A 21,097-nucleotide genomic window follows, 5' to 3' on the forward strand; every position below is an offset into this window, starting at 1 on the left:
CGATATCTAATTGGTCACGATCCAAAGCGTGCATCACCGCTTCCGCAGCCAGGCCGGCGTCGTCAGCGCGTGCATCACCCAGCCGCCGCCCGATGGCAAGCTCTCTATAAACAAGCGCCGCCAGGACCGCGCCCGAGAGCCACACACGAGAGCAGTGGCATCAGGTGATCAGGTCCGCGTCGTGCTCGTGCACTCTCTTCAGGTGAGGTGTAGTGCAGTGAAGGAGCAAAAGACAGGAGGTGGTGGCCAGTGCTCAGTGATCACCGAGGCCGCGGGGGAGAGAGGAGATCTTCAGATGGGGAAGCGGGCGCTGGTGGTGGTGGCGGTGAACGGGCAGAGGTACGAGGCGGCCGGCGTGGAGCCGTCGACGACGCTGCTCGAGTTCCTCCGCACCCGGACGCCCGTCAGGGGCCCCAAGCTCGGCTGCGGCGAAGGTATACACGGCCTTGTTCAGTTGTGCACCCATGCTTTCGTTTCAATTTATTTAGCCTCTCCTTGAAGATTGGAAGCATGTCAAGTCTGAACAAAAACAGAAAACAGAGCACATGGTAGCATACAAATACAATCCTTCGGTTTGTTGGCTTGAGGCTTTACCGTGCATGCGGATTTCAGCTTCAGTTCCTATGCCGTGTGACTACGTAAGGAACAGAGGCAGTGAGCACTGAGGGGTGGTGGCGCTGTCCAGATTGATAGGATAGAAGAAATAAAAATGTGATTCTTGTTGAGAAAGTGGCACATGGTACGGAGATTATGAAAATAGACTAGGCCAGCACTGTTTCTCGGGTAAAATTTAAAGAAATCGTTTGCATTTCAATACTATATTTTTATGAGAAATGGTATCTGGAACATAAACATGAAGCTAATACTACAAGTAGTTAGTCTTCGCCTGGGAAACTCTTCCTTTGTTTTTTTTAAACAAAAACAATGTGCACTTGTTTTTCAGAAAAAGATGGTATCATTCTTTACACTTTTTTTTATCTAAATGTGATGATGCAGAACACAGCTGCTCTTGTAGTCCTGTGTGTTCAGTGAAAAAAGAATGAGCTAACCTGCTGCACTTCTTCGATTTCCTAATGCGGCAGGTGGCTGCGGTGCATGCGTGGTCCTCGTCTCCAAGTACAACCCAGCCACCGACGAGGTGACTGAGTTCTCGGCGAGCTCCTGCCTGACGCTGCTCCACAGCGTAGACCGTTGCTCGGTGACCACCAGCGAGGGCATCGGCAACACCAGGGATGGCTACCACCCCGTGCAGCGGCGCCTGGCCGGCTTCCACGCTTCGCAATGCGGCTTCTGCACGCCCGGCATGTGCATGTCCATCTTCTCCGCCCTCGTCAAGGCCGACAAGGAGGCCAGCCGTCCTGCCCCACCCACAGGCTTCTCCAAGCTCACCACCTCAGAGGCTGAAAAGGCGGTGTCCGGCAACCTGTGCCGATGCACCGGCTACAGGCCCATAGTCGACGCCTGCAAGAGCTTCGCAGCAGACGTCGATCTTGAGGACCTGGGTCTCAACTGCTTCTGGAAGAAGGGCGACGAACCTGCACATATCAGCAAATTACCAGGCTACAACAGTGACGCCGTCTGCACCTTCCCGGAGTTCCTGAAATCCGAGATCAAGTGCTCGATGGAGCACACGAATAGTTCTCCAGTGGCAGTCTCCGATGATGGCTGGTATCATCCTAAGAGCATCGAAGAGCTTCACAGGGTGTTCAATTCCAACTGGTTTGATGAGAATTCTGTGAAGATTGTGGCTTCAAACACCGGGTCTGGAGTGTACAAGGATGAGGACCTCTATGACAAGTACATTGACATCAAAGAAATCCCAGAGCTTTTAGTCATCAACAGAAGCAGCAAGGGAATTGAGCTTGGATCGGTTGTGTCCATCTCTAAAGCTGTCGAGGTTTTGTCGGATGGAAATCTAGTCTTTAGAAAGATTGCTGATCACATGAACAAAGTAGCTTCACCATTTGTTCGGAACACTGCAACCATAGGTGGAAACATAATCATGGCACAGAGGTTGCAGTTTGCATCGGATATTGCAACCATACTGCTAGCTGCAGGTACTACAGTCACTATCCAGATGGTTTCCAAAAGGTTAAGCCTCACCTTGGAGGAGTTCTTACAACAGCCTCCATGTGATTCTAGGACCCTGTTGCTGAGCATATTTATCCCAGATTGGGGTTCAGATGGCATCACCTTTGAGACTTTCCGAGCAGCCCCTCGTCCATTTGGCAATGCTGTCTCATATGTCAATTCTGGTTTCTTGGCAAGGACTTCAGTGGATGTAGAGTCAGGTGAGCATCTCATTAAGGATATATGCTTAGCATTCGGGGCTTATGGAGTTGATCATGCCATCAGAGCTAGGAAGGTAGAAGATTTCCTCAATGGAAAATCGGTGAGCTCGTCTGTTATACTAGAAGCGGTTCAGTTGCTTAAAGAAACTATTACACCATCAGAAGACATAACACATCCTGAGTATAGAATCAGCTTGGCTGTCAGTTTCTTGTTCACCTTTTTATCTTCCTTAGCCAGCAGCTTCAACGAACCAGCAAAGGTTAGTGTTACCAATGGGTCACACACTAATGAGACTACAAATGGTAGCACTGGATACTCGGCAGAGGAGCATCTTAAGGTTGACAGCAGTGATGTGCCAATATGCTCAAGACAAGAAATGGTTTTCAGTAATGAATATAAGCCAGTCGGCAAGCCGATCAAGAAAGCAGGGGCAGAGCTCCAAGCTTCTGGTACATATTACTTTTCCAACGTAGAAACTGATTTAACGTACATTAAATTTCCATAGCTTGAACTTCAGTTTTCAACCTCTTTCTTCAGCATATTTTTCCTCATTTATTGATTACTGTAACTCATCTCTTGAAAAAAAAAACAGTTAACCATATCCATTTTTCTTACACAGGAGAGGCTGTGTACGTTGATGATATCCCTGCTCCTAAGGATTGCCTCTATGGATCATTTATCTATAGCACACACCCTCATGCTTATGTGAAGGGCATCAACTTCAAATCATCTTTGGCCTCACAGAAGATCATCACAGTCATCACCGCGAAGGACATTCCAAGCGGCGGGAAAAATATTGGATCCAGCTTCCCAATGTTGGGAGATGAAGCGCTTTTTGCGGACCATCTTGCTGAATTTGCTGGTCAAAATATTGGAGTCGTGGTTAGGTTTCTTAACTGTTCTTTAATATTATACATAAAAGATTAATATATTTATGGGTAAAATCTGGCAAGCTTACCTTGTCATGTTGCTCTTCAATCAATCAGATTGCTGAAACACAGAGGTATGCTTATATGGCTGCAAAACAAGCTGTTGTTGAGTATAGCACAGAAAACCTGCAGCCACCGATTCTGACAATAGAAGATGCCATCCAACACAGCAGCTACTTCCAAACTCCACCATTTTTAGTTCCAAAGCCAGTTGGTGATTACAACCAAGGGATGTCTGAAGCTGATCACAAAATTTTATCAGCAGAGGTACATACTTCGTTATGTTCAGGAGGTAAATACTCCGAGTTTAGGCCACACATACACACTAACAGTTTTTTGTTTCCATAGGTCAAACTTGAATCCCAATACTATTTCTACATGGAGACACAAGTCGCACTAGCTATTCCAGATGAAGACAACTGTATAACCATCTATTCCTCAACACAATTGCTTGAGATCACGCAAAGTGTGGTTGCAAGGTGCCTTGGCATTCCATTTCACAATGTCCGTGTGATCACCAGAAGAGTCGGAGGAGGCTTTGGTGGAAAGGGAATGAAAGCAATGCATGTAAGTCCTGACTAAATAGCTTTGCTTTGCTAAACATTTCTTTCTTCAATTACAAATGTACAGTCAGCTGAAGCTCATGATCTCAATAGAAGACTGTTTGAAATACAAATGTGTTAGAGATGACCAAGAATTTCCTCTTTGTCAGGTTGCATGTGCATGTGCCGTTGCCGCATTCAAGATGCGGCGTCCTGTTAAGATGTACCTTGACCGCAAGACAGACATGATAATAGCTGGCGGGCGACATCCTATGAAGGCGAAGTACTCAGTTGGGTTCAAGTCAGATGGCAAAATCACGGCTGTACACCTCGATCTTGGTCTCAATGCTGGAATAGCACCGGATCTGAGTGCGTTGTTGCCATCTACTATCATAGGCGGCTTCAACAAGTACAACTGGGGCGCTCTTGATTTTGACATCAAGGTCTGCAAGACAAATGTCTCATCGAAGTCAACAATGCGGGCTCCTGGAGATGTGCAGGGCTCTTTCATTGCAGAAGCCATCATTGAGCATGTTGCATCCACGCTCTCGGTTGACACTAACACCATCAGGAGGAAGAACCTTCATGACTTCGACAGCCTTGCAGTGTTCTATGGAGAAAGTGCAGGCGAAGCTGCTACCTACAGCCTGGTCTCCATGTTCGATAAGCTAGCGTCATCTCCAGATTATCAGTACAGAGCTACTATGGTAGAACACTTCAATAGCAGCAACAAGTGGAAGAAACGTGGCATTTCTTGTGTGCCGATCACGTATGAGGTACGCCTCCGTCCGTCTCCAGGCAAGGTGTCCATCATGAATGATGGTTCCATTGCTGTCGAGGTTGGAGGAATTGAGATAGGCCAAGGCTTGTGGACGAAAGTGAAGCAGATGACAGCATTCGGGTTGGGACAGCTGTGTCCTGATGGGGGTGAATGCCTCCTTGATAAGGTGAGGGTTATCCAGGCCGACTCACTGAGCATGATCCAGGGAGGGTTCACTGGTGGGAGCACCACTTCTGAAAATAGCTGTGAAGCCGTTCGACAGTCGTGCACTGAACTTGTTGAGAGGCTGAAGCCTATAAAGGAGAATCTGGAGGCTAAGGCTGGCACAGTGGAATGGAGTGCCTTGATTGCTCAGGTGAGAATAAACCTTATGAAAACAAACTTTGTTGGTAACATGCCAATTAACCTGATTAGAAGAGATGCCAAGGATTACAGTTATTTGAGTCTTCTGCCTCACCCCTTTCCATCATCAATATACTGCAACTGGTAGCAGTAGCAAACAAGTGTGAGGAACTCACTATCTAAATGATCCAATTGCTCATGGTATCTGTTCATCATTTGCAGGCAAGGATGGAGAGTGTGAACTTATCGGCACATGCGTACTGGACCCCTGATCCAACGTTGAGAAGTTACTTGAACTATGGAGCTGGCATCAGTGAGGTATCCCTGATCCAAATTGCAATGATAGCACTGCAAATGCAAACACCAAGCCAAGGTGTTGGAGGCTGCAGCTTCAGTCCTGCTCAATGCTGACAAGTGATTGGAAATTTCGTCACAGGTCGAGATTGATGTCCTGACAGGAGCAACCACAATCCTACGGAGCGACCTCATGTATGACTGCGGGCAGAGCCTGAACCCTGCTGTGGACTTGGGTCAGGTTAGCTCCAAAAGAAAAACAGTTTGGGCATATCATTGTATCAATGGAAATGTGCTGCTCTGAACAATGTTCTTGATTCACTCAGGTCGAAGGCGCATTCATCCAAGGAGTGGGCTTCTTCACAAACGAGGAGTACGCAACGAACTCCGACGGCATGGTCATCCACGACGGCACATGGACGTACAAGATCCCCACGGTCGACACCATCCCGAAGCAGTTCAATGTCGAGCTGATCAACAGCGCCCGCGACAAGAAGCGTGTCCTCTCTTCCAAAGGTGAACCTCTTCCCTCGATTTTTCATCCCCACAAACTTTGTTGCAGACCTTGTCAACCTATTGAGAACTGAAAATGCTGCGACATGAGATCGTGACCCTGACGTAGTGTGGACTGGATCTTTGCAGCGTCGGGCGAGCCGCCGCTTCTTCTCGCGGCCTCGGTGCACTGCGCGATGAGGGAGGCCATCAGGGCCACCAGGAAGGAGTTCTCGGTCTGCACCGGGCCTGAGAACTCCGCCGTCACGTTCCAGATGGACGTGCCGGCGACGATGCCCGTTGTCAAAGAGCTCTACGGCCTCGACGTCGTCGAGCGATACCTCCAGAGCCTGTCGGCCGGCCCATCCACCGCAGAACCATAGATCCAGCAGGCTGCAAGCGCCTTGCCCGTGCAGGAGGTTGATAATCGGTGTAAATAAAATAAAAATAATGGCATGTTTCGCTATGTGTTGCTCTAATGTACAGATGACAGAGAAATGCCAAGCAGAGAGCTGTGATCATGTGAATCAGGAGTGATGAACAATTTTTTTTTTGACGGGAACTACGGCGGGCAATATGCCAGTCTTAACTTGAAATTAAAAATTGTGGCAAACCATGGATTATAGAGCACAGAGGTACAACTCAAACACACCATCAGTAGTTGTGAGCGCAGCACAACACAAACATGTGGGCGAAAGAAACACGGGACTAGGAGAAAAGATAAGGAAAACAACAAATAACTCCTAGAGAGACTCCAACCTGAAGGACCGAGCATACTTATATAACCTTTTGTAAACATCCGCCGATTGCCGATGGGCACCACCCCGAGTAGCATACTTGCCGGGTTACAAGGTCAATGCGTTTCCAATCACCTGTCGTCACTGCAGCACACCGTTGCTGTCCTTCCACGTCCAACGAGGGGAGGAATTTACAAAGGATGAAGGGACCGCACAATGAAGCGGGGACTAAGGGTGATGGAACCATACCGATCGAAGCTCACCGGAGACACCAACCTCCCCTGAAACCAATGGCAACACCTTTCGTAGCACATTCGGGTTTCACTTGCCACCGTCCAACGTCCTTCAAGGGAAGGAAACCAAGAAGGGAAGGCCAACGACCATGGAGAGAGACCCCGGCATTTAATTTGATGGCACCATCAACAGCAGGAAGTACGCGTGACGAAGTAGAGGCACCAGCAGTGTTCTCACTGGCATGTGGAAAATGCCAACAGCAGGGAGCAAGAGGCCAGCCTACAAGCCGTTGGAACAGGAGCACGAAGAACACCCTCTCCCAATCACAAAGGAGATCGCAAGCAAGAACGGGAGCACGCAAGGATGAGCGGCGGGCCGCGAGACCGGTCGAATTAGCGGCGCTGGACCCGCGGATTGGCGCCGCCGCCGGCCAGCCAGCCAGCCTCGCGTTTGCCGCGGTTCTCGCTTCCTTTGCTTTGGTCTCTCAACACTCAGTTTCTCAACAGGGTTAATCAGGAGCACTGGGTTTTGATCAAACGGACGGCGTGCGGATCGTCCTCCGCTCCGCGGCTCTACGCATGGACAACAAAAATTTAGAACCCGAATACTAGTACAGTGTACTATTTTCTCTACAAATAAAAAACGGTTTATCCGTATTTTGTGTGATTCCTGAACTAGTTTTGATGTTATGATTAAACTTTGCATTAAATATCTTAAACATTTCGATAGTATATGGTCAAAGATAGTAAGTACAACACAAATGCCCACCGACGTTCGTTTGGGAAAAAAAGGGATTGTACAAACAATTGCTCATAAGATACAAAATGGAAGTTTGGAGTATTTAAATCCGGAACTCTGTCTGTTTTTGAACGAACCGCATGAGGTAGTGCGTGTTTCATTGATATAGTGGAAAAAAAATATAAGACCACAGCTCTGGGAGGCCATATGCAGAAAAGGAAAAAAAAAGAAAAACAAAACAGACTCGGCCGGTTAGATTAGAACATCAACATGGGTAACTCAACTCCAAAACCGCCACACCCGACCGGTTACATTTGGGCGTCAACGCGGCCTCACCGTTCCACTTGCCATGACGGCACCCAACAAACGTTCCCGCTCATGTATTCGTCGAAAACCTCCAGGCGTGGCCCTGCGTCAATAGAGAACCGATAAAAGCGGACTGCACCACATCAAGAAGGCTACTGCCATGCAGGACCCTCCGTTGTAGTGCTGCTGCAGCACCACACTCCATCTGATAGAATGATACCACCGAATCCGGATCTATCAGACCGGAACTCTGTCGTGTATAAGGCTAAAACTAAGTACTTCACATTAGACTTGATGAAGTATATATTATTTCAGTTCTTTTGAGATGGAGTACTGGATCATTTTAATGGAAGCCTAGTCAGTGTTCATCTCATCATCAACCAGATCGACAACCGCGCGGTAATCATCGATGAGCAAGGCATCCAACCCCTGGAACGGGTCCAGCTGCATCACCAGCGCGTCGCCTTGCTGCTGCTCCTGCGGAGGCGGAGCGGCCTGCGCCGGTGCGCTCAGCCGGGCGTCCACCACCGGCTGCGGGCGAGCCGCCGCCGCGGCGTGCATGGCGATCTGGGCCCGGGTCCTGGCCAGCTCGCACTGCGCGGCTTTGATCTCTCCCTGGAGCCGGCCCACGATCCCGGCGCAGCCGTACACCGGGTCCTGCACCCGCCAGCGCGCCTCCGCCGCCATCGTGTCCGCTGCCTTGCCGCGCTCGTGGACAGGGAGGCTCTGCATGTACACGACAAGAAATGGCACGCCCATTACTTCGCAACTTTTTGCCAAATCTTGCATTAGCATCGAGCATTACTTCGCAAAAAGAAAAGGCTACGTAGAAGAACAAGTGTGAGGTGATTACTGCTTAGTGCTTACTTGTGCTCCCTCCATCCCGTATGCACGTAGATATATAGCAAAAGTGATATATCTAGCAAAATCAAAATAAATATTAATTTAGGACGGATGGAGTAATGCCTTGCGTGTTAATGCTGGATGATGGTAAACTATGCTGGAGGCAAGAACAAAAGTGTATTTAAGATCAAGAGGCATGGTTTACCTGGACCATTCTTGCGATGTTGCTGGCGCCAAAGACCCTCTGCACGCAGGCGTATCGCTGGGGATCCGATGCCGGGAAGTAGGGAGCGAGGATGCAGTCCTGGGCGCACTTCCTGCGCAGGTTCTTGCACGCGGCGCACCGCCTGCTGCCACTCCTGCCAGCCTCCGTGCTCTTCGACATGATCTAGCGGGAGATTTTGCAGAGAGGGAGAGAAGATTTGTTGAGAGATTTTGAGGATCTAGCAAAGATGCTGCGCGCTTCGAATGATCTTGTGATTATGTATGGCACGGGGAGAGTGTATATGGAAGGGTTCAACGGCTAGCTTCCATCCAAGCCGGGAAAGAAATTTTGGGGCCGTTTGCCAGGGCCGCCGCGCGGTGCAGTTTCTTCTGTATTTTTTGGTGCAGGTGCAGGACAAGAAAAAGGAGCCCAAGATTCTTCGTGCGTGGAAACGAAAATTGAGTTCGTTTCTCCACCGGCCTACTTCTCGTCAAAATATATGCGTATTATTAAACCAGATATTAGTTTAAGGTAATCAAATCTAATTGCAGATAAAAAGATATAAACAGTAATGTAAATGGTTAGCAGGGATGTAAACATTAAGATGAAGAACCTTTATTGTCGTCTTACTGCCACCTCTAGTACAGGCTTCGTGGAAACAACAGTTCAGAAATATAGGCTCGTCCTCTTTCTCGGTGCACACCACAGAACCTCAATAGCACCACCACACAATTCACTAGGGAAAAAGAGAAAGTGGAGAAAGATTGCGGGGATTTCACGTCTTTTCTACCTACGTCTCTAGGTCCTTTTATAGAGGAGACAGCAACCCCTAACCATTTCATCTATAATGACTTCCCACTAATTGGGAGTAGTAACCGCCCAATTAAAGGATATCTCTAGATCCTCTTATAGGAAAGATTATCCTATAATGACGTCCCATTGATTAGGAGCAATGACCGTCTATTTAGTTTTGGATAATGGCATTGACACTTATCATTGCCATGGGGCACATGATCGCGAACAGAGACTACGTGGGGGCATTTAAACCTTGAAACATTCTCTCATTCACTTGCGCAGAGAGGTCTTCTATTTAAGTTGGCTTGATACCAATCCAAATTAATGCTTGGGATTCTATACATGGGCCCAGGCCATTTTTCCAGTACTGCCGCTGTGCTAGAAATCTGAATGGGGTGGCCCCCGGTGAGGCCCACTGCTCCACTCCGTCATAAGCCATCATGTTTATGCTTCCCTGAACCAGCTTGCAATGTGAGCTACATAAAAAGAGCTTCCTAGTGCTATGTAAGCACACTATTTGAGGATGCTGCATGGTCAAGGACGATGTGTTCATGTATTATGTATACTAGGTGGTAAGTTGTGTGCATATGGGAACGTGGGAAGTGACAACGGCTTCCTTCCATGCCGGTAAAGTCGGATTGTTGCTCTTCCACCGAAACGCAATATATATTTCATCACATTTCGTGATAAGCACCTACTCCCTTCATTCCAAATTATAAGTCATTCCAACTTTCTTGGAGCGTCAAAACATCTCAAGTTTGACCAAATTTATACAATAAAGTGCTAACATTCATGATATCAAATAGGTACCATTAGTTTCTTCATTAAATATATTTTCATAATATATCTATTCGATGCCATAAATTTTTGTGATTTTCTCTATAATTTTAGTCAAACATAAAAATGTTTGACTCTCCAAGAAAGTTGGAATGACTTATAATTTGGAACGGAGGGAGTACTGTTTTATTTACAAACACGCCTCATGGTCTCATGGAGTCACCAAGGAACTCAAATTTGACGGTTCATTTTGCCGACTGAATTCACCTCTAAGAACACTCGCAGCCCTTTGAATTGCCCGGGAGACCTTCCACACTTCATGTTGAATTGACACCTCGCGTTCTTCGGCACTCAGGTTGCCCGACCGTGAGATGGCGTCGGCGATCCCAGGGAAGAACGATAGCTTGCTTTCATAGTCCTCAGGAGGTGAATACAGCTGGGAGAATAAAGGGTGTCGGAAGACAAATGGTGCAGAGAGTTAACAATTTTCAATTTTGAACAAGCTACGGCGTTGCTCACCAGATGCTTAAACCATGCTCTTCCTTGAAGTCCTTCCGCTTGCAGGAAGCTTCTTTCAGCAAGTAGGAGGTGATCGTTCAACAATCGCCTTCTCATCCTAGCATGCTCATCGTATAAATCTAGCTGCTGCAGTTTCTGGATTTTGGATCCAAACCAACAAAGGAGCACGTGATAAGTCAATCACCAGGTTGTGAAAATATTGAACAAGCTACTCAAATGATAAGTCGTTGTTACTAGTTCAATGTTTCAGGCATCCAGATCATAAACTCTGGAAGCTTAAAAAGTCTATTGTCCAAATATAGCAAAGATGCAAATTTGTTTAAGCGTTGGACTACCTGAATATATGAAAACAGAAGCACAGTAAGACAATACCTTCGCCTCCTTCAGAACTTCCGTAGCTGCACCAGAAAGATCATTGATGAATCCATTCATCAGATTGACTGCTTGACTATTGCTCATCAGGGCAGAAAGTGCATTTGTATGCTCCTGTGACATTGTAAATTTCAACCCTATATTAAAATATATATCATATCATATGCTACACTGGTTACTGAAAGCAAATTGTTGGTGGTTTTATGTAACATGTGAGTTATCTTAGATGGAAATATCCTTGTCCTAAAGTGAAAAATCTATCACTGGCACTGAAGTTACAGATTAAACCACCAAGTTGGAAATACCATCCACGATGTTGCTCATGCATTAGGTGGTATTCTCAAATTCATACATCTTTGCAATGGTAGAAATCAAGTGTGCATAAATAACCCACTAACAAAAGGGAGTGAATAGCTAAATTATATGAATGCTTTCCAGTACAATTATGAGAAGAGTCAATGTACCTGTAACTGTGAAGCGTAAACCTGATAATCAAAAGGTAGCACAGGATCATCTGCCAATCGAAGAGCCAATAGTCCCCAAATTTCTGTGACTGGTGAAGCAGGAAAAGTACATGAGCACTCCCAAGGATTACTTAAATAAATACTAACGATACATTATTTTGACGCACCAAAATTTCAAAAGTTGTTGAGTATGTATCTAGCTTTATAGGCAACAGTTCATTCTTCTTGTTGACCCCTTCCGTATCAGTACACTCAATCATGATATCGAGCAGCAATATCGCAAGTGCTGCGACCTTCTGCTCTCTCTCTCTTTTTAAAAAAAAAGGCATTTTCACTAACTATATTGTTACTTACTAGCCAAATGACGAAGAAACAACGGATCCCCAAACTTTTCCATCCAATTATAAGAGTCGAGAGCAGTATGGTAACCAGGAAATTCTGCATTAGCACTACATTGGTTAGCGATAACGAATACCAGCCATTAGAAGAACATGACACAAGATAGGACAAAATAGAGCAAAAGGAGAAATTGTGTGTGTAAACTTTAAGGTGGGCCGATGAAAAAATATTAAGAAATAAATGATAGGCATACATAGCCCCAAACTGCATGTATATTTCAGACAAAAAACTTAAAAATAGTTAAATCACATGATCCACGAGCAAAGTTCCAGCAAAACAAATCTACATTAGCAACTGCTTATTTCCTCTTCTGAAAAGAATCTGTTGTTTTGGCATACCTTTTCCATAGTACAAGTCTACAGAGGGAATTCCAGCATGATGTAGAAATGGAGCGAAGTCGGAATCAGTTCTGGCAAGTCTCTCTATCTGCAGATATGACATTCTTTAGAAATAGATAAACAAATATAAGGCACGTACAGCAGTGATGAGTCATTAGAAATGATCTAGCTTTGGCTTTTTCTGTAAAGAATAAATACTAAGCCAAGCAGATAAAGAAGTGATGAGAAAACTGGGAGGATGTTATAGGCAAAGTCAGATTTAAGAGCAGGCAGAACCAAATATGCTCCCCCATACCCTATGCATTTAGTCTAAGCAGGTCATGAATTAACAACAAAACTGCCACAAAGCAAAGATATAGACCAGTCTCCATTTTTGGTGGTAGTGCTGGTAGAGTATAATTTATTGACATTACAATACACAAGGTTGGTCAAATCAGTACAAAAAGTGTAATTAACGAACTATAGTGTAAGTTGCTCAACTGTGGTGTAACTCTCCATATGCAGAACAAATTTAAAACTTCTTAATTCTTACACTGATGCCGCCATCCATTTCATTCCATGTATCATGAACCATCTTTCCCATGACATCAGGATCCTTGACCTGGAAAATAGAAGTTTCAAATATAGTCTCATGCATTCATTCTTGATGCCTAGCTTAGCTGTACTGCAGACAATTGCATTACAACTATATAATTTTGAGTACTACTACTGCTCAATGTCTCAAGCTAAGTTGTTTCGAACATACGCAAGAGGTTAGATGATGCTAGGTTTATAAAACCATGCTGTCCAATAATAAATAATTTTGCTACAACATGATTTCAGACCTTAGCTAGTTGGGTGAAAAGTGAATACAATTTCTAATAAAAAATAGAAACATACAAGAGTGCAATAAAAAATTCTTTCTACCTGTCTTGTAACATCAACCAAGAGTTTGTCCAATTGAGGAGTGGAGCCAGCAAAAAACCCCACACCTTGCACAGCACAATCAACATTCAAGTAAGCTACAGCTTTGGAATGCAGATCTACGAGGTTCTCTTCAACCCATTCAGTAGATCCAATCTGGAAAAAGCAACCTTCAAAATATAGACAAAATAACAGCAACAAGAAGTAAAGCTAACAACTAGATAGCATACAAACATGACCTGATCTAAAAGCAGAAAAAACGCATTCCATAGATGAACCAACGGCAGAAATTTATCCAAAAATTCTTATTCTAATGTATTGAATTGCAACAACAATTAAACTACAACATTGCTATCCAGCATCTGCTAAGTATTATCAAGAGTTTTTTGCACAGCTGTGTTGTATGTGGTTTAAACAATAAACATGGCCAACATATCTAATGTTAAGAGCATATCTAGGTCCGCTTATAGATATATACCTCACGTTTATACAGTAACATATATCATCTTTCTTCCATGTCTACTTACCATCCCAAATTCTTCAGCATCCCAGCTACAAAGGATGATGGACCTCCGTGGTTTCCATCCTGAGTGCAGCATTATTCCAAGACGCCGAGCAATGTCAAGAAGTGAAGCTGTCCCACTGTTAGGGTCAACTGCTCCATAGGTCCATGCATCTCTGTGGTTACCAAGTATAACGTAACGGTCAGGTTCTTCAGACCCTTTTATGACACCAAAAATGTCTTGTATTGTTTCAAACTTCCTGTCCTCCTTAAACAAAGAGATAAGAGCAATCATGGTCTGATCTGTCTAGAAAGTACAAGTACATAAGTACTTGCACAAAACTTCCAACAATATGAAAGTCTACACTCTACAGCACGTATTCATGAACATAGCATACCATAGGTGACAATGATGAAAACATGCATTCTAAAATATTGTTCGGATGAACAATTGTACTTCACAAAAGCAAAAAACTACAAAACATGGATTTATGGACAGTCGTGCAGTTAAAAGGTCACCCGGTTGAAGTACATGGTGACAAGGGTGTAGTATAGAATAAACACAACACGGTGGAAAAAATGTCAACAACAGCAGAACAGAGGCCAAAAACAAAATACTTCTTGCATAACTGTGGCATTTAAATACTAGTCCATAGCTCTAATTTGATTCAGGGAAGGGCTTCGTCCTAGGAAGCGGTCAGTCCACCATCGCGAAATCAGGTAATTTATATAGGATAAACTAATCATCATCTTCTTCTGACATTATGGTCATGTGTATTGGCATGCTGATTAAGCAATTCATGCAATACACAAACTAAATAAGAAAAATAGTTCCGGGGTTAGAATCTGATGACTCTGAAACCCACCTAGTTTCTTATCTACTAATAAATAAGACTGTAAATCCATGAGACCATGACACCAGTGGCAGAGCTTCAATGAGGCTAGAGGGGCCATGGGTCCCCCTCCTTTTGCAAAGTTCTCAAGGGAGTGTCTAATTTTACCATTTGTGCACCAATAAAAATATCAATCCCAGCTGTTTTCTCAATAGCTTCAACCCCCCTCCCCCCTGCATTCCTCTTGAAGCTCCACCACAGCCATGACAATAAGACAGCATCAAATTTACTTTGTTGTTTATTGATCTCCTTTACTAACTTAACTATAAATAGACCAATTACTATTGCCTCCTCCTAATTTATTAATAAAATTGAACCAGACTCACAGCCCACTGCATGCAGAGATAAACTAAACCAGAATACAGCCGCTGTTTGGCACACTTTAAGGGTACAGTTGATGTGAAAAAGGCAGATAAGTATAGAGATCCATGAAACAGTACCACTAAAATTGTCTTAAACTAATAATGAAATCGAATACTGAAGTTACCCAATCAAATATTCAAATCACAAATTTCTCACATAATTTTAGCATCCGGGACAATTTAGGCAATAGTCACCCTACTGATAATTCCACAGGTGGAGGCACCCAAATATAGACAGACAATCCAGTACGCTATAACAGGGTACCAATCGAGACAAGTCGAACATGCAATATGACTTCATAACAACATTGGAAGAGTGTGTCGTGTGACAAAAGCAATCTACATATGCCATTTGGATGTAGTTGTCCCTCCGGTTTGTCCGTATACATACCCCCATAGTTGTCTTCAACTTCAATCATACAGAAGCAAGGCATACCTGATACGTGAAGTTGACCAATGTGGGGCCCGGTCCAACGCCACCGGCGTCCACCCCGAGCCCAGCCTCCTGCCAATCCGCCGGTATGGCAGGGCCGCCCAGGCTTCGAATGATCTCTACTGCCGTTTCAGCCGACACCGGCATGGAGGGGATCTTCGGGAACCGCCGCTTGACTGCCTCATCGTCGAACCCCAAACGCTCAGCCCTGCCGGTGGCGGCCCACCCGGGCGTGAGCGGGTCCCCGGGGCCGCCGAGCAGGACGACGCCTCTCTCCACGCCCCCGTCCGGTCGTCCCGCGATGAGCACGGCGACGGCGCCCTTCTCCGCGGCGCGCGCCACCACCCCGCCGCGGTACCCGCCCCCGCGGCGCGCCACCGCGACGCGGCCGCGCACGCCCACCCCGATCCTCTCGAGCGCGGCGTAGTCCTCCTCGCGGCCGAGGTTGACGTACACCGCCTCCGCGACGGCCCCTCCCGACGGCGCGTACGCGTGGTACGGCGGCACGAGGCGGCGCGGGCGCACCTCGTCCGCGGGCTCGTCCAGCGACAGGCGCGCGAGGAGGGACCCGTCGGGCCGGAGCAGCGCGAGGGAGGCGTTGCCGGGGTAGGAGAGCAGCGGCGAGTACTCGCGCGTTAGGGTTTGGAGCCCCGCGGCGCGGAGCCGGCCCAGCACGTGCGCGGCGGGCCCCGCGGCATCGGCCGTCCCCGCGAGGTGCGGCCCCGCCGTGAGCGCGCGGAGGTCGGCCTTGATGCTCGCGTTGGCCCCCGCGGACAGCGAGAGGAAGAGCGCGGCGGTGTCGGGGATGCGGCCGCCGCCGGCGCCGCCGGCGCTGGCCCTCGCCAGCGGCCCCGCGGGGCGGCGGCGGAGGACGAGCAGCGAGACGAGGAGCAGCAGCCCGAAGGCGATGACGAGCCGGACGGAGCCCGGGGGCAGGCGGGCCAGGACGGCGTGCGGCATTTCGCAGGCCAGGCGCGTGCACGCGCCGGGGTCGTCTTGGCGCTGGCGCTGGCGCTGGCGGCGGCGGCGAGTGAGTGAGAGCGTGTGGAATGGTGAGTGGGGGCGCTGGCCCAACCGGCCTATTGCTTGGGTGCGTGCCGCCGTACGCGGCTTTTACGTCCCCGTCGCGGCCGGGGAGGCTTTTCCGTTGCCACTGCACTCCGTCGTCGTGTTCGTGCGCGCGGCACGCAGAACTGCGGCCCGTTCAGGTGCGCGCGCGGGATTGGCTGGGTCGGGCCGGCAGGTGCAACTAGCGCCGAGGGATTTTTTTTTTTGGAGGATATCGCGGAGTTCTCGTCGTTTCTGGCCCAGTGGGCGATCGATTTGGATTTTCGAGTGGATGTGTGGTGCGCCGGAGCGCGGGCTTTTCTAAACGTGCCAAAAGGAGGTGTCCTCTTTTGGTAGGTACCTCCTGGTCTGGTCGTCCACTGATATCCGACATCACCACGACAATATCATATCTGTTGCAGCGAGATATCTCTACATACAGCTAAAAAACCTACGATATCTGGAGTAGCTGCTGCTGCTCCTCCCTCCGCTCGCTTCCTCTCCTCCCCTCTCCGCCTCACCCACGCCCCAAACTAGCCGCCGCACCCGCCGCCCTCCAGTCCCCAGATCCACCCATCCGCCACCGGCCCCGCCGCGCGCACCATGGATCCCCCGCCAGCCGCCGCTCCTCCTCCTCCTCCTTGCCGCGACCTCCCCCGACCTTCTGCAAGCGCGCGCGGACCTGCGCCGCACACTCGCTCGACGCGCCGCCGGCTCCTTCGCCATCTCCCCCGACGGCTCCATCTCCGCCGAGCTCTCCCGCCCGCAGCCTCTCGTGCTCCTCCTCTCCATACTGACCCCGCACGCGCTTCACCTCCAGATCCCGAACGTCCTCCTCTCCCCACCAGGCAGGCGCGCTGCGTGGCCGGACGGAGCGAGGCGGCGCAACAGTGCCGGTTCGCCCCGAGGAGGCTGCACGGCTGGGACAAAGCGCGTCCGCGACCATGCCGGGTTGTTGGAGCAAGGCTGCACGGGGCAACCTCTATGCGCTAGCCTCCCTCCAGCTGCATCGGCTTAGTGGCGGCGGCGACACACGGGGCCAAGAGGAGGCGGGGCGGCCGCTGGGCCTTGGCGATGTGGCCTCTTCGCGCCGGCTCCTTCCGGTGTCCCCTAGATCCTCTTGTTGTCGGCGGCGCTCATGGCGGAAGGGCACGGCCGCGCTGTCGGTGATGCACCAAGAGGATGCGACTGTGGCGGTGTGGCCCGCCTCAGTGCATCAGCATCCTCGTCCCCATCTCATCTACGATGCTACTACTACCGCAGGAGGCAGTCATCCAGTTGGCAACAACAACCTCTCCTCGATTAAGGTACAATCTTCTCACTGTTCTAAATATTCCCTGACAAGGAAGAGAGCTTCAGGAGGAGATTGTGAAGCGTTGCAGTTTTTTCCATCTAGGGATAGAAGTGCAGTTGCATCTCCTCTTCGATTATTTCTGAGACAATACTAGCCGGTTGTCTGATCGTTGTATCCTGCTAATGTTTTATTGCAAATCATCTTCTTTTATTCCTCACAACAATGCTCTATTTCGTTGCAGGGACTGTTCATATGGAAGAGGATTCATTTGCAATGTTTGGCATGAATGTCTCGGTGAGATATATTTTAGTAATGCAGCAAGCTGGTAGAGATGTGCAGGCTGCAAACTGGTATTTGATTCATTTACTTCTTGCAGGTTTGATAACTGCTAAATCATATGTAGAGTACTTTAAATTCTAGAAGATGTCAGCAATAGAATATATGGCCCCAGTTAGATGATTTTATCACCTACTATGGATTGTTAGAAATTTGTCAGGTTGAGAGCTTGTAAATGTTACTGAACTTTTTCTTCAGCTGCACAATGATGGAACAAAGATGTATGGAAAGTTCCTCAAGTAAATAACTGGCATGTTCCTGATTAGGATGGACCTCTAAATTGTTCTTGTTCTAGCCTTCTGTCTACCTGTGCTATTCTTCTATACATCATCTTTGTTGCTGCCCTATCTGATCATTCCATCTTTGCAACTGAAATTAAGATACAAGGATAATCTAGCATGGCAAATAATCATGGCAGGATGCTGAAAGTGGGGGTTCTTCTATAGATATGCATTTGAGTGACAGTTTACTTGGCTTGCAATTATTGCTCTTGAACATTTATCCTTTTCTCTGAGTGGTGTGAAATGCCGTGGCTTGGGCTGTAGGCATCGATTCGGGCAGCATTTCTGATAACACGTGAGAACAGTCCTTGAAACTTTCCTGCTAATTGTCGAATTGGCATGATGCTTTTACCTGTTCGATGTGTACTTGATGAGTGCAACTCAAGGTTGGTTTTAGTCTTGGTCAGGGTTAGTTAAGAACTAGAAAGAAGAAATTGTTGATGAGTAATACTTCCTCTGATTTTGCATTCTTTCTATTTGTACTTGTCAGTTCAGGCACCATTATATGTGTCCAACTTGCTTGAAAGGTCTTGGTGCTTTGAGTTTCCTTTAGTAATCTCTAGCTCATCAGGAACTATTGTGCATGCTTGTGTTGGAAACTTCAACCTGAACCGATGATCTTGGGAATCAACTGAAGCTTCTTGATTGATTTGGAATATAATAATGGCTGCAGAGTTAACTTGGAATAGCAAAGCTACGGATCAATCAATGTTTGAGTATTACTGTTTGCCATAGATTGCCTAAAACCATGATACATTCTGCTTCATTTCTGTGATAGTGCCTTGCTAGCGCTAAAAGCATGATACATTCTGCTCCTCACACATTTGAAGAGATGATGCAAGTTTCAGAAGCAACATGATGGGCCCTTGAAAATTGCAAATAAGTTTTGACTTTCAGCAATATCCTTAAGAAACCAGGCTAAATTTAACCAAAAATCTTATGAACAGTAGGTATTGACTAGGCTGCATTTGTCCTGTCAAGGATGTCATGGACATGCTGGAAGAGTATGAGTGGCTAGCTTAAATCTAGGTAAGATGAAAAGGCTCAAGATTCCCAAGAAAAGGTAACATGAATATCCAGCGGGTCCTCTCACCGCATTTGCAGTCTCAGATCAAACAGATGTGATCAAAAGAGATGAGTGGAATGCTTGCAAGCATGGGCCCATGAGCGGTAATTTTACATGTTCAAGTCTTGTTTTTAGTGCATACTCCATGTGACTCTGTTAATGTGCTTTTGAGAAGGCGAACTTTTGGAAGCATTCTGGTCTTATGTGTGCATTTCCTTTATGGTGAGGGTATCATGATATTAGAGCACAACATCATTGGTCATTGCATGTTTGTTAGCAGCACTCTAAGCTGGTTGGTTGGAGTGTTGGACCCTAGCAGAGCACGCCTATTTGTTCGGAGGTTAGTCATAGCTTATCTTGGTGGACTTTTTTTTTTTTTGCTTTTGAACTGCAATATGTATCTTTTGAACTGAAATTGTACCCACCAATGGATAAACATGAGACCTGTTAAAAATTTGTTCCATCCCTCATTTTCAGAAAGTCAAGCTCTCCCTTTTTCATGTCTTTCAAGTTTCAGTTGCTTACATTTCCTTTTTTGAATTTTGCATAACCTGAAGCCCAGATGGTATGGATGCGAAACGTGGTGGTCCAATCTTCTGGAAGTTGTATGGGAGGATTGAGTTTCGATAAGGCGCTTATCATTGAGGCCCTGTTTAGTTTGAGTTGCTTATGCATAAGCAACTAAAAATAAGCAACTTATTTGCTTATGAAACCAATCGCCGTTACTTATTGGGTTGCTTATGGGGACTAAAAGGTGCACTTTACACCTCCTGCCCTCATTCAATGCACTTTACTCCTCTCTCTCTCTCCCCTCCCCCGTCGCCAGCTCCTCTAGGGCCATCCTTGCCGTCGGCGACGACTCCTCCATCCCCGCCGTCGTCGGTCCCTCCCCTTCCTCCGCGCCGGTCGCCGGCTTCCGCTCCCCTTCCTCCGCGCCGGGCACCAGTGGCCCCTCCCCTTCCTCTGCGTCGGGCGCTAGCGGCCCCTCCCCTTCCGCTGCGCTAGGCGTCGATGACCCTTGCCCTTCCTTCGCGTCAGGCGTCGGCCTCCCCTCCGTCGGTCCCATGCGGCTTCCTTTCCGTTGGCATCCGCACAAGCGGACAGCCTCCCCCCACAAATCTGCGCCACCCACCGCCGCCGGCCTCTGCGCAGGCGGACGGGCTTCACCCGCCACTCCCGCCCCACCGCTGCCCCGACCACCTGCTGCTGCGCGCGCCGGAGCCGCCTGGCCGGCCGCGGGAGCCAGAGGAGGGAGGATGAGGGGAGCAGCCGCCTGGAGGCGAGGGATGGGGCAACGGCAGCGGGGGATGGGGCTTCTGGCAACGGCGGGGGATGGGCTTCCGGCGGCGGCGGGGCTTCCGGCGGCCATCGTGCTCGGGGCCATCAGGACGAGGAGGAGGGAGGGGCCCTGCGAGGCCGCGTGTGGGGAGGTGTAGGGACACGACGCGGTCACCGGCGTCCCAGGCGCAGCGCAGCACGCGGAGCGGCGGGGGAGGAGGGGGATCGTGCGGCGCTCTGCCATGGAGGAGTGGGACTGTGGGGGAAGGAAAAAGGGCAGGAGCAGCTATAATTAGGGGCAAA

General features: G+C 48.0%; 3 protein-coding genes and 1 long non-coding RNA gene across 7 annotated transcripts; 2 read left to right on the plus strand and 2 right to left on the minus strand.

The window, feature by feature from the left end:
* The first annotated feature begins 153 nt into the window (after window positions 1–153).
* Window positions 154–6,199, plus strand: LOC117839666 (indole-3-acetaldehyde oxidase). Its single transcript, XM_034720060.2, has 10 exons — window positions 154–434; window positions 1,083–2,741; window positions 2,912–3,174; window positions 3,279–3,488; window positions 3,570–3,788; window positions 3,934–4,899; window positions 5,109–5,204; window positions 5,323–5,421; window positions 5,507–5,696; window positions 5,823–6,199. Exons 1-10 carry the CDS (start codon window positions 296–298, stop codon window positions 6,053–6,055), a joined length of 4,074 nt encoding a protein of 1,357 aa, XP_034575951.2. The 5' UTR covers window positions 154–295; the 3' UTR covers window positions 6,056–6,199.
* Window positions 6,200–7,966: 1,767 nt separating this feature from the next.
* Window positions 7,967–8,785, minus strand: LOC117839676 (LOB domain-containing protein 4). Its single transcript, XM_072291155.1, has one exon. The coding sequence runs from the start codon at window positions 8,480–8,482 to the stop codon at window positions 8,042–8,044; it is 441 nt and encodes a 146-aa protein (XP_072147256.1). The 5' UTR covers window positions 8,483–8,785; the 3' UTR covers window positions 7,967–8,041.
* A 1,538-nt stretch (window positions 8,786–10,323) lies between these two features.
* LOC117838278 (probable glutamate carboxypeptidase VP8) lies at window positions 10,324–16,565 on the minus strand. Its single transcript, XM_034718232.2, has 10 exons — window positions 15,496–16,565; window positions 13,830–14,072; window positions 13,306–13,458; window positions 12,932–13,000; window positions 12,400–12,487; window positions 12,017–12,100; window positions 11,663–11,751; window positions 11,199–11,312; window positions 10,827–10,961; window positions 10,324–10,743 (listed from the first exon to the last, which is right to left on the minus strand). Exons 1-10 carry the CDS (start codon window positions 16,450–16,452, stop codon window positions 10,519–10,521), a joined length of 2,157 nt encoding a protein of 718 aa, XP_034574123.1. The 5' UTR covers window positions 16,453–16,565; the 3' UTR covers window positions 10,324–10,518.
* Window positions 16,566–16,749: 184 nt separating this feature from the next.
* LOC117838279 (uncharacterized) lies at window positions 16,750–20,326 on the plus strand. Of its 4 annotated transcripts, none has more exons than XR_011897283.1 (4): window positions 16,750–17,846; window positions 18,075–19,620; window positions 19,797–19,856; window positions 20,074–20,326. It is a non-coding gene; the product is annotated as an uncharacterized lncRNA (long non-coding RNA). The 4 variants fall into 4 exon arrangements; XR_011897282.1 differs by having other exon boundaries at window positions 16,751–17,846; window positions 20,079–20,326; XR_004636551.2 differs by having other exon boundaries at window positions 16,751–17,846; window positions 18,075–19,856.
* Window positions 20,327–21,097: the final 771 nt, after the last annotated feature.

This window comes from Setaria viridis, chromosome 9 (genome assembly GCF_005286985.2).
Source record: "Setaria viridis chromosome 9, Setaria_viridis_v4.0, whole genome shotgun sequence".
Lineage (NCBI taxonomy): Eukaryota > Viridiplantae > Streptophyta > Magnoliopsida > Poales > Poaceae > Setaria > Setaria viridis.